The 21,448-nt window shown below is 43.6% G+C and overlaps 1 protein-coding gene across 1 annotated transcript in view; it reads left to right on the forward strand.

Moving 5' to 3' along the window:
- The first annotated feature begins 415 nt into the window (after positions 1-415).
- The window catches only part of TYRO3 (TYRO3 protein tyrosine kinase), a 116,896-nt gene continuing 95,863 nt past the window's right edge, over positions 416-21,448 (forward strand). The window contains exon 1 of the mRNA XM_029598655.1: positions 416-729. Coding sequence (XP_029454515.1) covers positions 669-729 — 61 coding nt within the window. The 5' untranslated portion in view covers positions 416-668. The remainder of the gene's footprint in view (positions 730-21,448) is intronic.

The raw sequence follows: 21,448 nt of genomic DNA on the forward strand, positions 1-21,448 counted from the left end.
TTTTATGACATAGGGCTCCGAGTTTCCTCTTAATTACGCTGTCCTGAGCTAAGGTTAAGGTAGCTGGCAGCTGTGCAGAGTCCTCTTGAAGTAAAAGTGCATAAAATACTGCACCCTGAGGTGAGCACCACCTGGCATTCGCCTGAAGTCGCCCTCTAGAGGCTTTGACAGATCTGCCGCACCTAATTATTAGCACATTTGTCATTCACGCTGCCTTAGGCACTGGTGTAACGACTTTTTTTTTTTTTTACTCGGCAGAGGTGGGGGATAACACTTCCCAGTGGCAGAACTGAAAATAAAGCAGAAGCAGGTTGCGAAAGAGTTGCACGTCCCTTTCTCAGAGCGCTTGCCGGTGGCGGCCAGCAGAGGGCAGTCGGGCGCCGCGGTTTCTGTCAGCTCGGGAGGGAAAGGGAAAAGAAGCGGCGAGGAGAGAAGGGAAGGGAAGGGAAGGGGGTAGGCGGGGCTGTGAGCACCATTGAGTTTTTCATTCCCCCCCTCCCAGGCCGGGCTCGTGCTCCGTGCCCGTGAGGAGGAGAAGCCGAAGAAGGGAGAGGGGAGGCGCGCATGAGGGGGCGGCAGCGCTCGCTGCTTCTCCGACGCTGCTGGAGCTGCTCTTCCGCTGGGGAGCGTGTTCCGGGCTGGAGAGATGAGGAGGCGCTGAGGCGGCAATGGGCTCCCGGGCACTTCTGCTCGGGCTTCTGTTGCTGGCCGCACCGCCGGCCTGGGCAGGTGAGTGACCTACCGATCTTGCGAGGCCGGGCTGTGGGCGCTGTGTTTTTTTTTGGGGGTTATCCTCTTGTCTGCGATTTCAGTTGCAATCGCTTCGGAGCAGAGGTTGCTGTTGCTTCCAAAGGGCCAGATATACCAAAAGGCTCCCCTCCCCATGTTGTGCCTTTGGGGAAAATGCTTAGCATATCTGGCCCCTGGGGTGAGCAGAGCTGGCGGTGCTGGGGCTGGATCGCGATCCTCGCTAGATCGGTTTCCGAGCCCACAGGCCGGTGTCTGGAGAGAGAGAAATCAGTGCATGTTTCCGGAGGCCGGGTAGCCCTGCCACATCTGGAAGGGGATGGCAGCGGGATTCCTTCGCTCTGGAGCCACCAGCCGCTGCCCGAGCGTCAGCGTATGGGGCTGGACTCTGCAGAATGTACCCCTGGTCTGACTACTCTGGGAATGTTCGTCCATGCTGATTAGGATCAAAGCGATTTCTCTGTTAAAAAAAAAAAAAAATCTTCAAGAGGAAAAAAGAAATTTTAGTCCATGTTTTAGCGTATGGATTACTGCGTAGAGCTACTACGGTACACAAAGAAATGGGGCTTCTTGGCGTTACTTGAGTGAAATACGTTAATGAGTCAAGTAAGCAGGCAACGCCTCGGAGTACTGATGCCTTGGGTGATGTGCTTCTCTGTTTACCAGGAAATGTAGACCAGCTAACATCTCAAAGAAGTCATGTTATATATATTTGTAGAATATCTATTAAATGTTGTACGCAAGATACTCCTTGCTATAGGAAGGATATACGTATAAACCGCATGGAATGTTTTGTAAATGCTTATATGTCTTTAGCAATTCTTGTTCCTTATGCTGGTAGTCTTACAGGTCACAAATTAAGGAAAAAATATATAACAGTGGCTTAAGCCCCAATTTAAAGAGAACATCTTCACTTTAGAAATGATCAGTACATGGTGACCTTATATGTAATGGGCAACCACTATGTTCCCCGATATGCATGAAACTTTGTTAAAATGTTACATTACATGGCTTTTTTTTTTTTGTCTGGCTATCATGGTACCTTTTATGATTTCTCCAGTCTCTGTTAAATAAAACAAAAATTCAATTATTGACTTGAGAAACCATTAAATAACTTTCAGGATCCATCACATGCAGTTCTGTCTTCAAGAATTTTAAAAATAAACACTGCTGAATTGCAACATAATGAAGCAACAGAATATCTTTGGCCAATTAGATGCCAAAATCGGTTCTAGAGTATGTGCATGCAGATCTTTGACTCCTGTGTAGTGTAAGCTCCTAACTTATCTTGATGCCCCTGGGGCTTTGTATAAGGCAGCAGTATTAGCTAGATTCGTCAAAGCTTCAGCAGGTAATAGGTATCTGTTTCTTGCTTCTCTTGTATCCTTATTTGACCTTACTCCTGTGCCTCTTTTCCTTTTTTATTAAAATAGCTTCTCTGTTTTGTAAAAAAAAAAAAAAAAACCAACTTGAACCCTTTATTACATTGTATCATACAATAAAAGCCCACTATCAGTCTGAGGCAGGAAACAACACCTGCACACTGGTATTCCAAACATACAATCTGGGAAGTTGACACACTAAGGGAAGTAGACTTTTTTTTTTCCATTTAAATACTTTTATTTGCACTTTAAATATCTTATTGGATTTCTCCATTAAAAAGATAGACTATGGATTACATATTATTGGCACTTGTGCTCTTTAAAAAAAGAATTTTGGAGTTTAGTTTTTGTATATCTCAGTTTAATAAGGTTGTACACTGATGCTTTAAAATTTTCCTCCATAGCTGCCCATGCTGAGATCATCTGTGTGATGCCTGCACGGGTTTCTGATACAAATTACTGCAGCAATGCTCTGATACACCTAAATTCATATGGTGGCAATGGCTGAGGAGGAGATTTTTGGAAACTGTAACTACTAAATCACCATTTTCTAAAAATGATCAATCTCCTCTCCCTTTTGAAGAGTCAACTTAAAATAAATTGCCCTTGACCTCAAGATATGTTTCAGTGCAGAATATCTGACTTTGGGTGGCAGGTTTTATAGCTGAACTTATTCACAAAAGATTTTTCACTAAGAGCATCAAAACTAGAAATGTGTTTTAGAGAAGCATTTTTGTCTGTATGAATTGCCACGTGGATTATTTCTTTATTTTTTTTTAAGGCACTATTATTTGTGCTCACTCTGTGGCCTCATGTGGCTTGGGTCAAAGGTAAGGGCTGCACCAGGAATGGAGGACAGTCTGTTGCTGGCCTGTTTGGCAGAGATTGAGAACTTGTTGAGTGGGGGCAGGTGGGTTAATGCCCTGCCACCCCCCCCCCCCCCACTAGGGACATGAAATCATTGTGGAAACTGGAGTCAGTAAATCTCCCATTTAAACAAGAGACCAGAAACCTTTTCAGTGTTCAGCTGGCCTGGTTGGGCAGCATAGGAGTTCTCAGCTGGTTGACTGGTGCAGAGATTTCAGTCTGTTTATATTTTATTGCTGACCAGTGGATTTTCTATCTAGATGAACCTTGGCACACGTTGTAGGAAAGTTTTGGGGATTGTGTAAATTCCATGCCCCACAATTTGAAAACGTAGTTTAATTTGCTTACAATTGGAATATCAAGGAAACCATGCAGGGCTTCTGTGTTCCCCCATAAATAGGGCTGCCACTTGACCCATGTCCACCTTGACAAGCCTAAGCCAGTCCTGGTTTTAACCCACTGACTTTATGGACTTGTAGTTCTAATTTTGTCTAGGACAAACCCAAAACTAGATCCACCTATCAGATGGCATCACTATGGGGGAGGGGGCAGTGGAAAGAGGTGGCAAGTGGGCTCCTCCCTTACCACCCCAATTTAGTCATCCCTAGAGAGACCCAGAAAATCTCCAGGCACTGCCTGCAACATTTGGCCCAGAAGGAGGCAGACGCATCAGTTGCATGGGCTGGAAGGAGATGGAAACGGTGGAAGAATTGGCCCTTGTGTCAGAAGAAAGCAAATGTAGCAGCAGCACCTAAAGCTATCCACAGGCCAGAGGAAGAAAGAAGCGCCAGCGGCAGCTGAATCGCCTCTGGGTCAGCCGTACCTTCAAAGATGTGAGAGGCTGCTGTGGTTGTGGTTTGGGGGGGGGGGGGGGTCTATTGCAGGAAGGAGGAGAATGCTGGAGTCTTCCCCAAGGAGAGAGGTTGGGGAGAGTGGTGGGGTCTGAGCTGGGGGTGTCAGAGTGGGAATGGGAGGGGTTGCTGGCAGGAGGCTTGTTGAAAAGAGAGAGTTCAAGTGTACCAGCACCTCCCTAGGCCCCTGCTAATCTCCGAGAGTCTCAGGGTGACACCAGATGTCACAAGGGTTCTGCTTGGGGTTTTTATTTATTTATTTAAACACTTTTATAGACCGGTATTCGTCGAAACATCATATCGGTTTACATGGAACTGAACAGTGAAAGTACATTAAACAGGGACGATAAAAACTTGGGGGGTATAACTTGTGCAGTATTAGCGGGATAAGGTATATACAATATATACAAGGGTACAGTAATATATATATATATATATATATATATATATATATATATATATATATATACTAGGGTACATTGATATTAATGTATGGGTGTAAGGAAAATGGACGAGGTTGGGTGAATTACAGTAGTACTAGAAAGGTACAGAGTTGGGGGGGGGGGGGGAAGAGGAGAAGAGATTTAAGGAGAAAATAAAACAAGTATTTTAGGAAGTAATGAGAGAGTACATTACAGTGGAAAAGGTTTAAAGGCTTCTACAAGGGTCCAGCATCGAGGTGGGTGGGGGGGGGGGGGTACTATTCAGGGAAAGCTTGTTTGAATAGCCACATCTTGAGTTGTTGTGGTTTTTTTTCGGTTTTTTTAATGTTTGTGTACTTAAGCTCTAGCTGAAGATCCGTTGGCATAGAGTTCCAGAGGGTGGGTCCGGCCAGGGAGAAGGCGCGGTCTTTTGTGGTGCAGAAGTGAGTGGACTTGTCTGCATGTTTCTGATTTTAATTTGTGGTCCCTTATTCTGTATTTGGTGAGGATCGATGTGTGTTCTGTGTGTTTTACTAATGTTTAGTTCCTTTATAGGGATTTATAGAAGTCAGACTTGTCCTTTTTTTTTTTTTTCCAGTTGGAGACAAATTGATGTTCTATAGAAGGCTAGAGGAGGTATTATAAGACTGAAAGGAGACAAAGGTTATTGTGTGGAGAAAGATAAGGAAAAAGCAGAAATATTAAACCAATACTTCACCTTGGTGTTCACCAAAGAAGACCTCGGAGGACCGTTGGTGGTAGACAAAAGAGTATGGATGGGAGTAGGGTACATATAATCTCATTTACAGAAAAGAGTGTTTGGGAGGAATTAACAAAATTGAAAGTGGACAGGGCCATGGGGCCTAATGAGAGAAATCTCAGGATACTAAGGGAGTTCAGAGAGTTTCTGGCAGGTCCCATTGGAAGACTTGTTCAATAAGTCCTTGGAAATGGGAGTGGTGCTGCAAGGTTGGGAGGAGGGCAGTTGTGGTGGTTCTTCACAAAAGTAGGAGCAGAGAGGAGGCTGGAAACTACAGGCCAGGAAGCCTTACCTCAGTGATGGAAAAATTACTAGAAAGCTGCTGAGGGAAAGAGTTGTCAGTCAGCTACAATCCAATGGGTTGCAGGATCCGAGGCACCATGCTTATCAGAGGAAGGTTGTGTCAAATGGATTTCCATCAAAAGCCATATGAGATGAGACTAAAGGACCTAATTATGTATATCCTGGAGGGGGGGAAGGATACGGATGTTTAAATACTTGAAGGGTATACATGATGCATGGGATTCAAGCCTTATCCAATGGAAGGAAAGCTATAGAACTAGGGATCATAATATGAAGCTCCAAGGGAGTAGACTCAGGAACAATGTCAGGAAATATTTCTTCACAGAAAGAAAGGGTGGTTGATGCATGGAATACCCTTCAAGTAGAGGTAGTTAAGATGAGAACTGTAATAGAATTCAAGAGCTGGGGGATAAACACAGAGGGAATCTGAGTGGCTAAAGGATGGAAATGAAGATAAGGGATAACCTGCACAGAGTGGCAGATACACTTAACAGAATAAAAAAAAAAATAATTAAAAGAATACAGAAAGCTTGTTGGGCAGACTGGATGGACCACTTGGGTCTTTGTCTGCCATCATTTACTATGTTACTCTGGCCCAGTGTAGTATTTTCAGTGCTCCTTTTTTTACCGCTAAAGTTGTTACTGTGTGAGTCCTGGGAGTTAGTTTAGTTATAGTATGGTAGGCTTACTTTATAGGTTCCAAGTGTCTTTTTGGTAGGGTATTATTTTACGTCACAGTGCCTGATAGTCAAGGAAGGTAATGCATGCTTTAATTGTTACTAGACTATTCTAATAGAATATTTGTAGAGACTGCAGCTGGTTCGGCATACATCTGCACACATTCAGGCTGATACAGTAATGTGCGCTCAGCTGATTGTTTAACCCGGGTTGGATGCGCGTTTTGGACGCGCGTCCACAACCTCTTATACAATAAGGGGTTTAGTGCATCCAAAACGTGTGTCCAAACCCCTCTTGAAACTAATTGCGCTCCTCACATACAAATGCATGTTGATGAGGCTACTAGTTATTCGTCCCAGATACAGAAAAAAAAAAAAGTGCGCCCAATCCACACATTTTACACTCAGAAATAAATGCCTGATCAAGAGCAGGCGTTAATTTCTGAGCAGTCTGAAAAAGTGTACAGAAAAATCATAAAATACTGCTTTTCTGTACATCCTCTGACTTAATATCGTGGCGATACTAAGTTGGAGGAACCGAAAAGTTAAAAAAAAAAAAAAAGTGTGCTGGCAGGTCAGGTTCGAAAAATGGACACTCGTAAAATTGAGTGTCCGTTTTCCAAACCCACTGACAGCCACCTGTCCTGGGCTCCCGCTGCTAAGAAGGTGCTGGGGCAGTCTATTGTCCCTAGTGCCTCCTTTTTTTTAGTGCACCCCCCCCCCCCCCCCATTTAAATATGGTATCGCACAAATACTGTAGACCAAGATGGCCACTGACTGAGTAGCAGGGAGAAAGCAGTCTCTCTCAGTTCTGCTTTTTTTTTCCTGGAAAAAGTTTGTGGGACCTTTTTAATTAATATGCCTCATAGAAAACGCAAGGCGAAATTTAAAGAACTGCCGCAGACTAGCGCTTCCTCAGATTTGATACAGCAGAGGATTGAGCGCTTTCTTTCATCTACGCCAGATCCGGGTATTGAGGCCGCTGTGGGAGTAGGCGCGGAGCGAATGCCAACCCCACAGGCCGACGAGATCTCACAGAGTCCCGGAGCGCCAAGAATGCCAACCCCTCCCTGCGGAGTACCTGAAGTATGTTTGGAATCATTAATGTCCATTCCCTTGCAAAATAGGGAAAGGGCTAATGTTTTGGATACAGGACAGATGCTGCTTTATGACTCTGAGCCTGCGGTAGCTTCAGCGGGGCAGATACTTCAAATATTTCTACAGAGACCCAAGTTGCAACATTGAAGGCAATTCAGTCGGGGTTTTTTGGCCAAAATATCCTGCAGAGTGAAGGAGGTGAAGTAGAAGCAGCCCCAGGTATGCAATTTAAATTTAAAAAGCCTTCAATAATAACGTTGGACAGTGTTTGGGAAGTTTTGGCCTCACTAGAGACTGCTATTTCTTCTATTACTCGAATTACTTCAGACACAAACCAACATATATTGGCTATGGAAGGATTGATTACCTCGCAAGATTTAAAGATTAAAGCTTTGGAAACTAACTTTTCCTCATATGAAAAGATTCAGCAAGGTTTGGTGCATTCTGAGATTATTTATTCGAGGAAAATTGAAAATATAGAGAATTTTATAAGAAGTTTAAATATAAGGATTCTCAACTTCCTGGTACTTAAATCTATATCACCAATGGGCTTCTTTAAAAGTTTTATATTCTGAATATCCTTAAGATTCCATCCAATGCAATGCCCCTCATAACGAGGGCCTACTATCTACCTCGAGAGGAGTCAGAATCATCAGGAGCAGTCTCTCAAGAGCAACATTCTATGGATAGTACAGATTTATTGGAACTCTCTCAAGAGACGGAGATGACTCAAAGGGGAACTCTGTTCATTTCCTTTGCTTTTATGAGTGAAAGGAATACTGTTCTAAGGTTTTTCCTATGCAATAGGAACCTTACTTTTCATGGAAAACAGGTTTGGATTTATCCAGACGTGATAAGAGTAACGCAAGAATGACGAAAGAAGTTTTTGTCCATGAGAACTGAGGTTCTTGCTCATGGGGGGCGATATTTGTTACGCTACCCATGTAAATGCTTAGTGAAACATTCAGGTGTCAGTTAGGTATTTTTTGAACCATTGCAGCTTAGGGCTTTTCTGGACACTCACTCCTAAAGATCACTTATGTAGTCTTGGCAGTAAAGATGTAACGTAGGCTTGCTCTCACTTTCTTTTTATAATAATTCTTTGGAAGTTTCGCTCCATTATCTTTCTTGGTCTCCCCAAATTTCTTTAACTTTTGAGGAATGTCGATAAGTTTCTTTTGTATTATGTGGAAATTCCTTAAAACTGTATTTCTGTGATATTCCTATTACTGGTACAAGTTATCTTGTGTTTATTGTAAATTCTCTTAAAAATAAATAAATATGGTGTCACGCGTCCAGGAGAGGTGGCTGGTCGCACGTTAGGAAAGCGGGCGCTTAACATTGAGCGCCCGTTTTCCGCACAAGTTTACTCTATTGGCCTGATTTGTTTGGGAGCAAAATATGGGGATGGTGTGACCCCCAGTTTTGAAGAGCATTCATTGGCTTTGAATCCCTTATAGCAGTGGTTCCCAACCTGGGATCCGCGAGACCGTCATAGGGAAGCAACCAGAGTTTAACTGCTGAGCAATAGAGCGTGCAGACACCACCTCCGAGGAGCTCTGCTCTAGGGCTCCTGACCCCATGTCGAGGAGAGGAAGGTCGCAGCATGGAGAGGAGTCTGGGAAGAGTGTGACTGATTGCCACCACAAGGAGACTGAAGGTATGCAGAGAGGGGGGAGGAAGGGGAAGCACAGCTGCTTCTGCTCACAACCAGAGGCAGCAGGAAGCAGGGTGATGACCCTCAGGAGCATGTCTGCTACATGAGCCCTTGCTGTCCTGCTGGCCTGATAGTGAAGAAAAAGAAATCTGCGCTGAGGAAGTAGTATGGCCATGGCGGGGAGCAGAGGGAAGGGGCCGTAGTGGGATCAGCACTTAGAAGGGGGTCACAGGGAGGAGAGGGCAAGAGGGAGAGCATAAGAGTTGAAAGCACTTGGAAAGGGCCTTTTAGAGGAAGGAGGGAGTGCTATAAACAGCTTTGCACCTTATGTTCTGCCTTCAACCTGCTGGTGCACTCTGTTTTACTGAGATGTTTGTATTTATATGAGTGCCTTACAAAGGCTGCTACAGCCTATTGTGCTGAGATGTTTGTATTCTTATCTAATTAGTCCTGTGTTGATTTTACTGAGAGGTGTTCTATTCTTAGTTCTGTTGTTGACTTATTTCTAGTTTACTCCTCTTGCACATTTTACCTAGTTTAGTCCTTACTGAAGTCTCCTTCAGGCTGGAGGCTACCTTTTGAATATGTTGTACCCCTTGGGTGAGCTTATTCAAAAAGCTGGGTGATAGATAAGCCTTGAGGGGGACACGAGAGGACAGGGGAAAGCCCTTAGTAAAGGGCCATGGGTGGGGGACAAGCAAGGCAGGAATTGAAATTGGTCAGTAGGCAGGAATATTTAATCTTTTGTAGGAAAGTGAGAACTTTGGCTTTTCACAGCTGCTTTAATTAATGGTGATAAACACACACACATTAATCCTTTCCTGAAGATTATTAATGAAGAAAATTGTGTTTTAATGTTGCAGCTTTGTTTCATGATGTGTATGTAATTTTTTAACGTTTTGTTTATTCTGTTTTTCCTTACTCAAAAAGTCTGTAGGGCAGTTTAGCATGTAGTAGGTCTAACAAAATAAATACAAAATCTTACTTTGGTTTCCAGTAGAAGCTAGATTAAAATTCAAGATTATATCTTTAATTTTTAAATATCTACATGGTGGATGCTAAAATATCTTGCTCAGCATTTATCATGTTATGTCCCTGCCTGGCAATTGAGATCTTTGAAGCAAGCTTTGCTTGTGCTTCATGGTCTAACAATACATCTAATGTTAACTAGGCGGACAGTGTTTAATTCAGGGTAGGCAACTCCGGTCCTGGAGTGCCACAAACAAGTTGAGTTTTCAGGACACCCACAATGAATATGCGTGAGGTATATTTTCATGCCTTGACTCCATTGTATTGTGGAGGTTGCAACTCATCTGCATACTTCTCCCAGCTGCCTCAATTGACTCCAGAAGTCACCACAACCCACTGGGGAGGTTGCAGCCCATCGGCATACTTCTCCCAGCAGCCTCTGTGGTTGACTGCTGAAGTAACTGCAACCCCCCTCAGGTCTCCGTTACTGCCACCCTGTGCTCCTCATCTGGCTGGCCAGGTACTGGGAAGTTTGCAACCCTTTCATATACTTCTCCTAGTTGTCTCAGAGGACCTGCCAATCACCTTGGGACTTCCACCAGCTGGCCAGGAGGTGCATGCTACAGCATTACCTCGAGTCAGTAGATTTCTCTTTATTTCTTATGGCTCCATCTACTCTTCCTGATGCTAATCCTCCCCAGTCTTATTCCTTGCTACAAACCACTTTGAACACCAAGCCCACTATCCCCATTCTCTATATTCTTTATCTTACCAGCCATTCTGATCTGTCCACTGCTCTTGAGATTCAAATTTTTTCTTCCTCTCATCCATCCATCTCCACTCTTCCTGACAGAATCTCATCCTTGTTACTGTCATCACATCTCTACCTGTCTTCTCTGTATTTTCCTGCTCCTCCTCCTCAGACTCTCAGCTGGGGATGTGAGTCTCAATCCTGGCCCTCCGAAGCAACTTTCACCCCCATCTGTGCATATCACTCTTTCCCTTTCATTGCATCCCTATTCCACTTCTTTCTCCCTCTTCTCTTCCTTTCCTTTGGAATGCCAACTCTGTTTCCAACGAGCTTGCCTACTGTCATGAGCTTATCTCTCATACTCTTCATCTCCTTGGCTTTTCTCCTGAGGACCCTGCTTCAGTTGCTGCTCTTTGTCCTGGAGGTTTATCTTTTCTCCCACCCCTCCTTGCATAGTAGGCCACAGTGGTGGTGTTGGACTGCTTTTCCCACCCTTTCTCCCCCAGTAGGTTTCAACCACTTCTCCCTCAGTCCCACTCTTTTTCTTCCTTCAAGGCCCCCTCCATCTGCCTGTTCACCCCACCATCTCTCTGGGTAGCTATCACATCTCAAGCCACTAATCAATCTCCCTGACTTTGATTCTTGGGTTTCCTTTTTCCTAGAACATCTTCCCCTTCCCTTAGTTTTGGGGACTTTTAACTTTCACATTGATGACCCCTCTGAATCTTATACCTGAAAATTCCTTCTTAACTTCCTCAGCTGATCTTCAGCTTTGCTCTGCTGCCCCTGCTCATAAGCATGGCTACTGCCTTGACCCAGTTATTTACTCCAACTGCTGTCTCTCAAACTCCTCCACCTCAGTTCTTCCCTCTCAAACCATCCTCTAATAATTTTCACGTTAAACCACCCTCCCCCACAGCCTTGTCCAGTCAACACCTACACTTTCAGAAATCCCCAGGTTGTTGACTCTTGTATCCTGCTCCATTTTTCCTCTCTTCCACTACATTGTCAATCGGATGAGAGTTATTTTACATCACTATGTTATCCTCTGCTTTAAACAAACTTCCCCTCCCACAGCCTTGGCGTACCCCTAGAATTTGCTTCCTACATTCCTGTACCTGCTCTGCAAAGTGTCTCTGGGTAAAATCCATACATTTCAAATTCATGCTGACCTCCTTCCAGTCTGCTATTGCACTTGCTAAGCACAACTGCTACATCTGTCTGACAAACTCTTTTGCTTCCACCCTCCCCATCTTTGTCCCACTAAACTTCCTCTCAAATTTCCTTTCTCTATCACCCCCCCCCCCCCCTCCCGCTTCACTCTCTGCCCAGACTAGGATGGACTACTTCCATGACAAGGTTTACAAAATTAGTCGCAAGTGGCAATTCAGTCACCCCTGCCACTGTCTCCTCCTCTTCTGAAATCACAGTGGAGGAAACTGCCCATCTTCTCTCCTCCTCCAAACTCACTATTTGTTATCCACCCAGCTCTTCAGCTCCATTTCCCTTACAATCATCCCTTCCATCTATCACATCCTCAGTCTATCTCTTTCCATTGCTACTGTTAACCTGCTGCCTTCAAGCACTGGACTCTACCTACCCTTCTAACTAACATCTCATCTCCTTCCTCCCTTTTGCTTCCAAACTACTTGAATATGCTGTTCACCACTACTGTCTTGAATTTCTCAAGCCTTTCTCAATCCATTCCAGTCTGGTTTTCACTCTCTACATTCCACAAAGACAGCCCTTGCCACAGTCTCCTATGACCTGTTTATGGCTAAAACCAAAGGCCTTTACTTGGTCCTTATTCTCCTTTACCTATCTATTGCTTTGACAGTGATCATCATCTACTCCTTGTTACTCTGTCCTCACTTAGATTTCGTGACTCTGTCCTGTCTTGGTTCTCCTCTTTCCTCTTCTATCGCAGTTTGTGTGACCTTTGGCAGATCCTCCTCTGCTGCCATCCCACTATCAGTTGATATGCCTCTGGCATTTATCCTGGGCCCTCTTCTCTTATCTCTGTATACTAATGAGCTCTGTATACTAATGAGCTCTGTATACTAATGACCTGTGATGAGGAGACACACAATGTACCAAATGCAAAAAGAACAACAAGCCTTCTCTAAAATAAAAACTGAAGAAGTTCTTGAGAAAAGCATTGCAGTATTACCAGAAAAGAGAGAGAAAACACAATGCATGCAGTATTTAAAGATCCATAAGCAAAAAAAAAATCTAATTGAGATGGAAAACTCTGTCAACAGTGGCACTACCGCAAAAAGAAATAGTGAAGTGAATAACAAATCTCAACAAATATCTCACAAGGAGTCCAGGAAATGCAATAACCGTAAAGAGAGTACCTGGAAGGCTATGATCACAAATGCTCATAGTTTGGGAAATAAAATCCCAGATCTGCAGGCCCTAATGGCTGAGGCAGAATTGGACATTGTTGCTATCACAGAAACATGGTTCACAGAATCTCATGAATGGGATACAACAATACCAGGCTACAACTTGTTAAGGAAGGACAGAGAGGATAGAAAAGGGGGAGGTGTGGCTCTTTATGTCAGAAACAACATCCAAGCAACTGAGCTACAAGGAAGTTGGGGTATTGAAGAAGCTCTATGGGTCGACCTAAAAAACGATGAAGGAGCATCCATTTATATTGGAGTGGTTTACAGGCCTCCAAACCAAAAGGAAGAGCTGGACAGAGATCTGGTTAAAGACATCCATAAGATAGGTAAGAAGGGAGAAGTGGTGATCGTGGGTGACTTTAATATGCCAGATGTAGACTGGAAAATCCCATCTGCAGAAACTAAAAATAGTAGAGCGATAGTGGATGCCATGCAAGTATCTTTGTTCAAACAAATGGTGTTGGAACCCACGAGAGAAGGAGCTATACTCGACTTAGTGCTCACTAATGCAGATAATGTCTCAGATGTCCAGGTGGGCGCCCATCTCAGCAGCAGTGATCATCAAACGGTATGGTTTAATATCACTAAAATAATAGGGAAAAGAACCACAAAGACCCGAGTTTTACAGTTCAAAAACACAGACTTTGAGGAAATGGGGAACTACCTGGAGGAAGAAACTTAAAGGATGGGAGAACGAGAGAGATGTGGATCAGCAGTGGACCAATCTAAAAGGAGCAATCACCAAGGCAACTGCTCTATATGTTAGAAATGTAAAGAAAAGCAAAAGAAAACTGAAACCTATCTGGTTCTCAATGGAGGTGGCTGACAAAATTAAAGCTAAAAGAACAGCATTCAAGAAATATAAAGGATCCCAAAGGGAGGAGCACAAAGAAGAATATTTGTATCAACTGAGGGAGACAAAGAAATTAATCAAGTTGGCAAAGAGTCAAGCGGAAGAGAGGATTGCCAAGGAGATAAAAAATGGTGACAAAACATTTTTCAGATACATCAGCGAAAAGAGAAAGGTCCAAAGTGGTATAGTGAAATTGAAAGGTGGTAATGATCAATGTGTAGAGAGAGACGAAGAAATGGCAGAAATATTAAACGAATACTTCAGCTCTGTGTTCACTAAAGAAGACCCTGGAGAAGGACCATCTCTAAACAACAAGAAACTGGAGGGAAGGGGAATAGATGAAAATCCTTTTACAGTAGAAAATGTGTGGGAAGAACTAAAGAACCTGAAAGTGGACAAAGCCATGGGGCCTGATGGGATTCATCCAAGGATATTGAGGGAGCTCAGAGATGTTCTGGCGGGTCCGCTGTGTGACCTGTTCAATAGATCCCTAGAAACGGGAGTGGTGCCGAGTGATTGGAGAAGAGCGGTGGTGGTCCCGCTTCACAAGAGTGGAACAGGGAAGAGGCAGGCAACTACAGGACCGGTTAGCCTCACTTCGGTGGTGGGAAAAGTAATGGAGTCACTGCTGAAAGAGAGAATAGTCAACTATCTACAGTATGGAGAATTGATGGACCAGAGGCAGCATGGATTCACCAGGGGAAGATCCTGTCAGACAAATTTGATTGACTTTTTTGACTGGGTAACCAAGGAATTGGATCAAGGAAGAGCACTAGATGTCATCTACTTGGATTTCAGCAAAGCTTTTGATACGGTTCCGCACAGGAGACTGGTGAATAAAACGAGAAGCTTGGGAGTGAGTGCCGATGTGGTGACCTGGATTGCAAATTGGTTGACGGACAGAAAACAATGTGTGATGGTAAATGGAGCCTTCTCTGAAGAGAGAGCGGTTTTAAGTGGTGTGCCGCAAGGATCGGTGTTGGGACCGGTCCTGTTCAATATCTTTGTGAGCGACATTGCAGACGGGATAGAAGGTAAGGTTTGTCTTTTTGCGGATGACACTAAGATCTGCAACAGAGTGGACACGCCGGAAGGAGTGGAGAGAATGAGACGGGATCTAAGGAAACTGGAAGAGTGGTCGAAGATATGGCAGCTGAGATTCAATGCCAAGAAGTGCAAAGTCATGCATATGGGGAGTGGAAATCCGAATGAACTGTACTCGATGGGGGGGGAAAGGCTGATGTGCACGGAGCAGGAGAGGGACCTTGGGGTGATAGTGTCTAATGATGTGAAGACAGCGAAACAATGCGACAAGGCGATAGCAAAAGCCAGAAGAATGCTGGGCTGCATAGAGAGAGGAATATCAAGTAAGAAAAGGGAAGTGATTATTCCCTTGTACAGGTCCTTGGTGAGGCCTCACCTGGAGTACTGTGTTCAGTTCTGGAGACCGTATCTACAAAAAGACAAAGACAAGATGGAAGCAGTACAGAGAAGGGCGACCAGGAAGGTGGAGGATCTTCATAGGATGACGTACGAGGAGAGATTGAAGAATCTAAATATGTACACCCTGGAGGAGAGGAGGAGCAGAGGTGATATGATACAGACTTTCAGATACTTGAAAGGTTTTAATGATCCAAAAACAACGACAAACCTCTTCCGTAGGAAAATAATCAGCAGAACCAGGGGTCACGATTTGAGGCTCCAGGGAGGAAGATTCAGAACCAATGTCAGGAAGTATTTCTTCACGGAGAGGGTGGTGGATGCCTGGAATGCCCTTCCGGAGGAAGTGGTGAAGACCAGAACTGTGAAAGACTTCAAGGGGCGTGGGATAAACACTGCGGATCCATAAAGTCAAGAGGCCACCAATGAAGAGTGGGTGACTCGCCAGAATGATGGCTATTGACACAATACCCTTATTAAATAAACATACACATGCTTACTGTGACTCCTACATCGCTCTAAGCTTCAACAGCAAGAGGTAATGGAAAAAAGGATTTGCACTCATAAAGAGGGGAGTAGCTGGCTTGTTACGGCGGTTACTACCCCAAACCAAATATGCCTGATACTTCACTTTCAATGCATATACAGCATAGCTCTCTGCTTCAATGATAGGGGAGAAGAATAACTGATACTTCACACATCCAGCAGAGCTCTCTGCTACAACGGCAAAGGAGAAGAAAAAGGGTTCGCACTCAAAACGCGGGGAGTAGCTGGCTTGTTACGGCAGTTACTACCCCAAACCAAATGTGCCTGATACTTCACTTTCCATGCATATCCAGCATGGTTCTCTGCTGCATCGGCATGGGAGAAAGACTGATACATCACGCATTTCCAGCATAACTCTCTGCTTCAACGGCAGGGGGAAAAAAAAAAACAAAAACAAAAAACTGATGCTTCACGCATATCCTGCATAGCTTCAACGACAGGGGTGAAGAAAAAAAAGGATTCACAATCACAAAGCGAGGAGTAGCTGGCTTGTTACGGCGGTTACTACCCCAACCAAATGTGCCTGATACTTCACTTTCAATGCATATCCAGCATGGCTCTCTGCTTCTACAGCAGGGGAGAAGAAAAAAAAAACCAACAAGAGCTGTACAACATAGTCTAGGTAAAACAAATAAGCATGGGTGTAGCTTGCTTATCGCGGCAGTTACTGCCCCTACTACCCCTAACTAATCAAGCTAGATATTTCACTTGCATGCAGCTCCATCACTGCTCTCTACATTAATGGTGGGGGTGGAAGGGGAATAGAACAAGGAGCTAAGAGTAACAGATAAGAATGAGAGAAAAAATGTGTGAGGCTTGCTGGGCAGACTGGATGGGCCATTCGGTCTTCTTCTGCCGTCATTTCTATGTTTCTATGTTTCTATAATTCCCCTGGTGTTCTGATCTTCTCTCATGACTTTCAATACAATCTTTATGCTGATGAATCCTAGATTTACCTCTCTACACCAGAAATTTTATCAGGAGTCCAGTCCCAAATCTCAGCCTGCTTGTCTGACACTGTTGCCTGAATATCTCACGGTCACCTTAAACTTAAGATGGCCAAGGCTGAGCTCCTTATCTTCCTCCCAAGCCTCATCCCCTCTTCCTCCATTTCTGTGGACAACATTGTAATCCTCCCAGTCCCCTCAGCCTTGGGTTAATCTTTGATTCTCTCTCTCCTTCTCTACACTTGTCCAAAACACTGCTAAAGTGTCGTTATAATATCGCCAAAATTCATCCCTTCCTTTCTGAACACACTATTAGAACCCTTATCTACTCTCTAATCACCTCCCACTTAGATTACTGCAACTTGCTCCTCACAGGTCTCCCAGTGAACAATTCCTCCATTTCAACTTTTCCAAAATTCAGTTGCACAACTTATCTTATGCCATAGTTGCTGCACCTATATAACCCCTCTTCTCCATTCTCTCTATTGACGCCCTACCCATTTCTGCATACACTTCTAACTCCTTTTACCTACAAAAGCCTTCACTCTGCAGCTCCTCACTTCTTCTCCTCTCTTAACTCTTCCTATACTCCTCCTGGTGCACTCCGCACATCAGGCAACTCACTCCTATCTATGCTTTTCTCTTCTGTTGCCAATTCCTAACTCCATGTTTTCCATCTGACTATACCATATGCATGGAATAGACTTCCTGAGTTAGTGTGTCATGCTCCTGGTCATGCCTTATTTAAATCCAGTCTAAAAATCCGCCTTATTTTGAGTCTGCATTCAAATCTTAACTCCTGATTATCCTTCTTTACAGCCTTATTAATTTTTAACCATAAGAACATAAGAAAATGCCATACTGGGTCAGACCAAGGGTCCATCAAGCCCAGCATCCTGTTTCCAACAGTGGCCAATCCAGGCCATAAGAACCTGGCAAGTACCCAAAAACTAAGTCTATTCCATGTTACCATTGCTATGGCAGTGGCTATTCTCTAAGTGAACTTAATAGCAGGTAATGGACTTCTCCTCTAAGAACTTATCCAATCCTTCTTTAAACACAGCTATACTAACTGCACTAACCACATCCTCTGGCAACAAATTCCAGAGTTTAATTGTGCGTTGAGTAAAAAAGAACTTTCTCCGATTAGTTTTAAATGTGCCCCATGCTAACTTCATGGAATGCCCCCTAGTCTTTCTACTATCCGAAAGAGTAAATAACCGATTCACATCTACCCGTTCTAGACCTCTCATGATTTTAAACATCTCTATCATATCCCCCCTTAGCCGTCTCTTCTCCAAGCTGAAAAGTCCTAACCTCTTTAGTCTTTCCTCATAGGGGAGCTGTTCCATTCCCCTTATCATTTTGGTAGCCCTTCTCTGTACCTTCTCCATCGCAATTATATCTTTTTTGAGATGCGGCGACCAGAATTGTACACAGTATTCAAGGTGTGGTCTCGCCATGGAGCGATTATAGAGGCATTATGACACTTTCCGTTTTATTCACCATTCCCTTTCGAATAATTCCCAACATTCTGTTTGCTTTTTTGACTGCCGCAGCACACTGAACCGACGATTTCAATGTGTTATCCACTATGACACCTAGATGTCTTTCTTGGGTTGTAACACCTAATATGGAACCCAACATTTGTGTAATTATATCATAGGTTATTTTTCCCTATATGCATCACCTTGCACTTATCCACATTAAATTTCATCTGCCATTTGGATGCCCAATTTTCCAGTCTCACAAGGTCTTCCTGCAATTTATCACAATCTGCTTGTGATTTAACTACTCTGAACAATTTTGTGTCATCTGCAAATTTGATTATCTCATCGTCGTATTTCTTTCCAGATCATTTATAAATATATTGAAAAGTAAGGGTCCCAATTCAGATCCCTGAGGCACTCCACTGTCCACTCCCTTCCACTGAGAAAATTGTCCATTTAATCCTACTCTCTGTTTCCTGTCTTTTAGCCAGTTTGCAATCCACGAAAGGACATCGCCACCTATCCCATGACTTTTTACTTTTCCTAGAAGCCTCTCATGAGGAACTTTGTCAAACGCCTTCTGAAAATCCAAGTATACTATATCTACCGGTTCACCTTTTATCCACATGTTTATTAACTCCTTCAAAAAAAGTGAAGCAGATTTGTGAGGCAAGACTTGCCCTGGGTAAAGCCATGCTGACTTTGTTCCATTAAACCGTGTCTTTCTATATGTTCTGTGATTTTGATGTTTAGAACACTTTTCACTATTTTTCCTGGCACTGAAGTCAGGCTAACTGGTCTGTAGTTTCCTGGATCACCCCTGGAGCCCTTTTTAAATATTGGGGTTACATTTGCTATCCTCCAGTCTTCAGGTACAATGGATGATTTTAATGATAGGTTACAAATTTTTACTAATAGGTCTGAAATTTCATTTTTTTAGTTCCTTCAGAACTCTGGGGTGTATACCATCCGGTCCAGGTGATTTACTACTCTTCAGTTTGTCAATCAGGCCTACCACATCTTCTAGGTTCACCGTGATTTGATTCAGTCCATCTGAATCATTACCCATGAAAACCTTCTCCATTACGGGTACCTCCCAACATCCTGTTCAGTAAACACCGAAGCAAAGAAATCATTTAATCTTTCCGCGATGGCCTTATCTTCTCTAAGTGCCCCTTTAACCCCTCGATCAACTGACTCCCTCACAGGCTTTCTGCTTCGGATATATTTAAAAAATGTTTTTTACTGTGAGTTTTTGCCTCTACAGCCAACTTCTTTCCAAATTCTCTCTTAGCCTGTCTTATCAATGTCTTACATTTAACTTGCCAACATTTATGCTTTATCCTATTTTCTTCTGTTGGATCCTTCTTCAAATTTTGAATGAAGATCTTTTGGCTAAAATAGCTTCTTTCACCTCCCCTTTTAACCATGCCAGTAATCGTTTTGCCTTCTTTCCACCTTTCTTAATGTGTGGAATACATCTGGACTGTGCTTCTAGAATGGTATTTTTTAACAATGACCACGCCTCTTGGACATTTTTTACTTTTGTAGCTGCTCCTTTCAGTTTTTTTTCTAACACTTTTTCTCATTTTATCAAAGTTTCCCTTTTGAAAGTTTAGCACGAGAGCCGTGCATTTGCACACTGTTCCTCTTCCAGGCATTAAATCAAATTTGATCATATTATGATCACTATTGCCAAGCGGGCCCCACCACCATTACCTCTCTCACCAAGTCCTGTGCTCCACTGAGAATTAGATCTAAAATTGCTCCCTCTCTCGTTGGTTCCTGAACCAATTGCTCCATAAAGCTATCATTTATTCCATCCAGGAGCGTTCTCTCTAGCGGGTCCTGATGATACATTTACCCAGTCAATATTGGGGTAATTGAAGTCTACACACTAGAAACAGTTATGATGAAACACAACGAATACAAATCTTCTCTAAAAAGACGTCATGTAAATATGATTTTGCTTAATGTGCTATTTGCTTACAGAGCCATCATAACAGGTGTTATGATGGCTCTGTAAGCAAATAGCACATTAAGCAAAATCATATTTACATGACGTCTTATTAGAGAAGGGTAATTGAAGTCTCCCATTATTACTGCACTACCAATTTGGTTAGCTTCCCTAATTTCTCTTAGTATTTCACTGTCAGTCTCACCATCTTGACCAGGTGGACAGTAGTATACCCCTATCACTATAGTCTTCCCTGACACACAAGGGATTTCTACCCATAAAGATTCAATTTTGTATTTAGTCTCATGCAGGATGTTTATCCTGTTGGACTCTATGCCACCCCGGACATAAAGCACCACACCTCCTCCCGGGTGCTCCTCTCTGTCACTGCGATATAATTTGTACCCCGGTATAGCACTGTCCCATTGGTTATCCTCTTTCCACCATGTCTCTGAGATGCCAATAAAGTCTGTCATCATTCACTGCTATACATTCTAATTCTCCCATCTTACTTCTTAGACTTCTGGCATTAGCATACAAACATTTCAAAGTTTGTTTTTTGTCTGTATTTTCATTCTGCTTTTTAATTGATAGGGATAAGTTAGAATGTTTTAGCTCAGGTGAGTTTTTAGTTACAGGCACTTGGACTATTTTTCTAATTATTGGAACCTCACTGTCGGGATGCCCTAATTCTAATGCATCATTAGTATCCTTTAAAGATACCTCTCCCTGAACCATGCGCTGCTGAGCGACTGTCGGCTTTCCCCTTTGTTCTAGTTTAAAAGATGCTCTATCTCCTTTTTAAAGGTTAGCGCCAGCAGTCTGGTTCCACCCTGGTTAAGGTGGAGCCCATCCCTTCGGAAAAGACTCCCCCCCCCCCTTCCCCAAAAGGTTCCCCAGTGTCTAACAAAACTGAATCTCTCTTCCTTGCACCATCGTCTCATCCACGCATTGAGACTCCGGAGCTCTGCCTGCCTCTGGTGACCTGCGCGTGGAACAGGGAGCATTTCAGAGAATGCTACCCTGGAGGTTCTGGATTTAAGCTTTCTACCTAAGAGCCTAAATTTGGCTTCCAGAACCTCCCTCCCACATTTTCCTATGTCGTTGGTGCCCAAATGTACCATGACAGCCGGCTCCTTCCCAACACTGTCTAAAATCCTATCTAGGTGACGTGTGAGGTCCGCCACCTTCGCACCAGGTAGGCATGTTACCGGGCGATCCTCACGCCCACCAGCCACCCAGCTATCTACATTCCTAATAATCGAATCACCAACTATGACGGACGACCTGACCCTTCCCTCCTGGACAGTAGGCCTTGGG

The sequence above is a fragment of the Rhinatrema bivittatum genome, chromosome 4 (assembly GCF_901001135.1).
Source record: "Rhinatrema bivittatum chromosome 4, aRhiBiv1.1, whole genome shotgun sequence".
Taxonomy (NCBI): Eukaryota; Metazoa; Chordata; class Amphibia; order Gymnophiona; family Rhinatrematidae; genus Rhinatrema; species Rhinatrema bivittatum.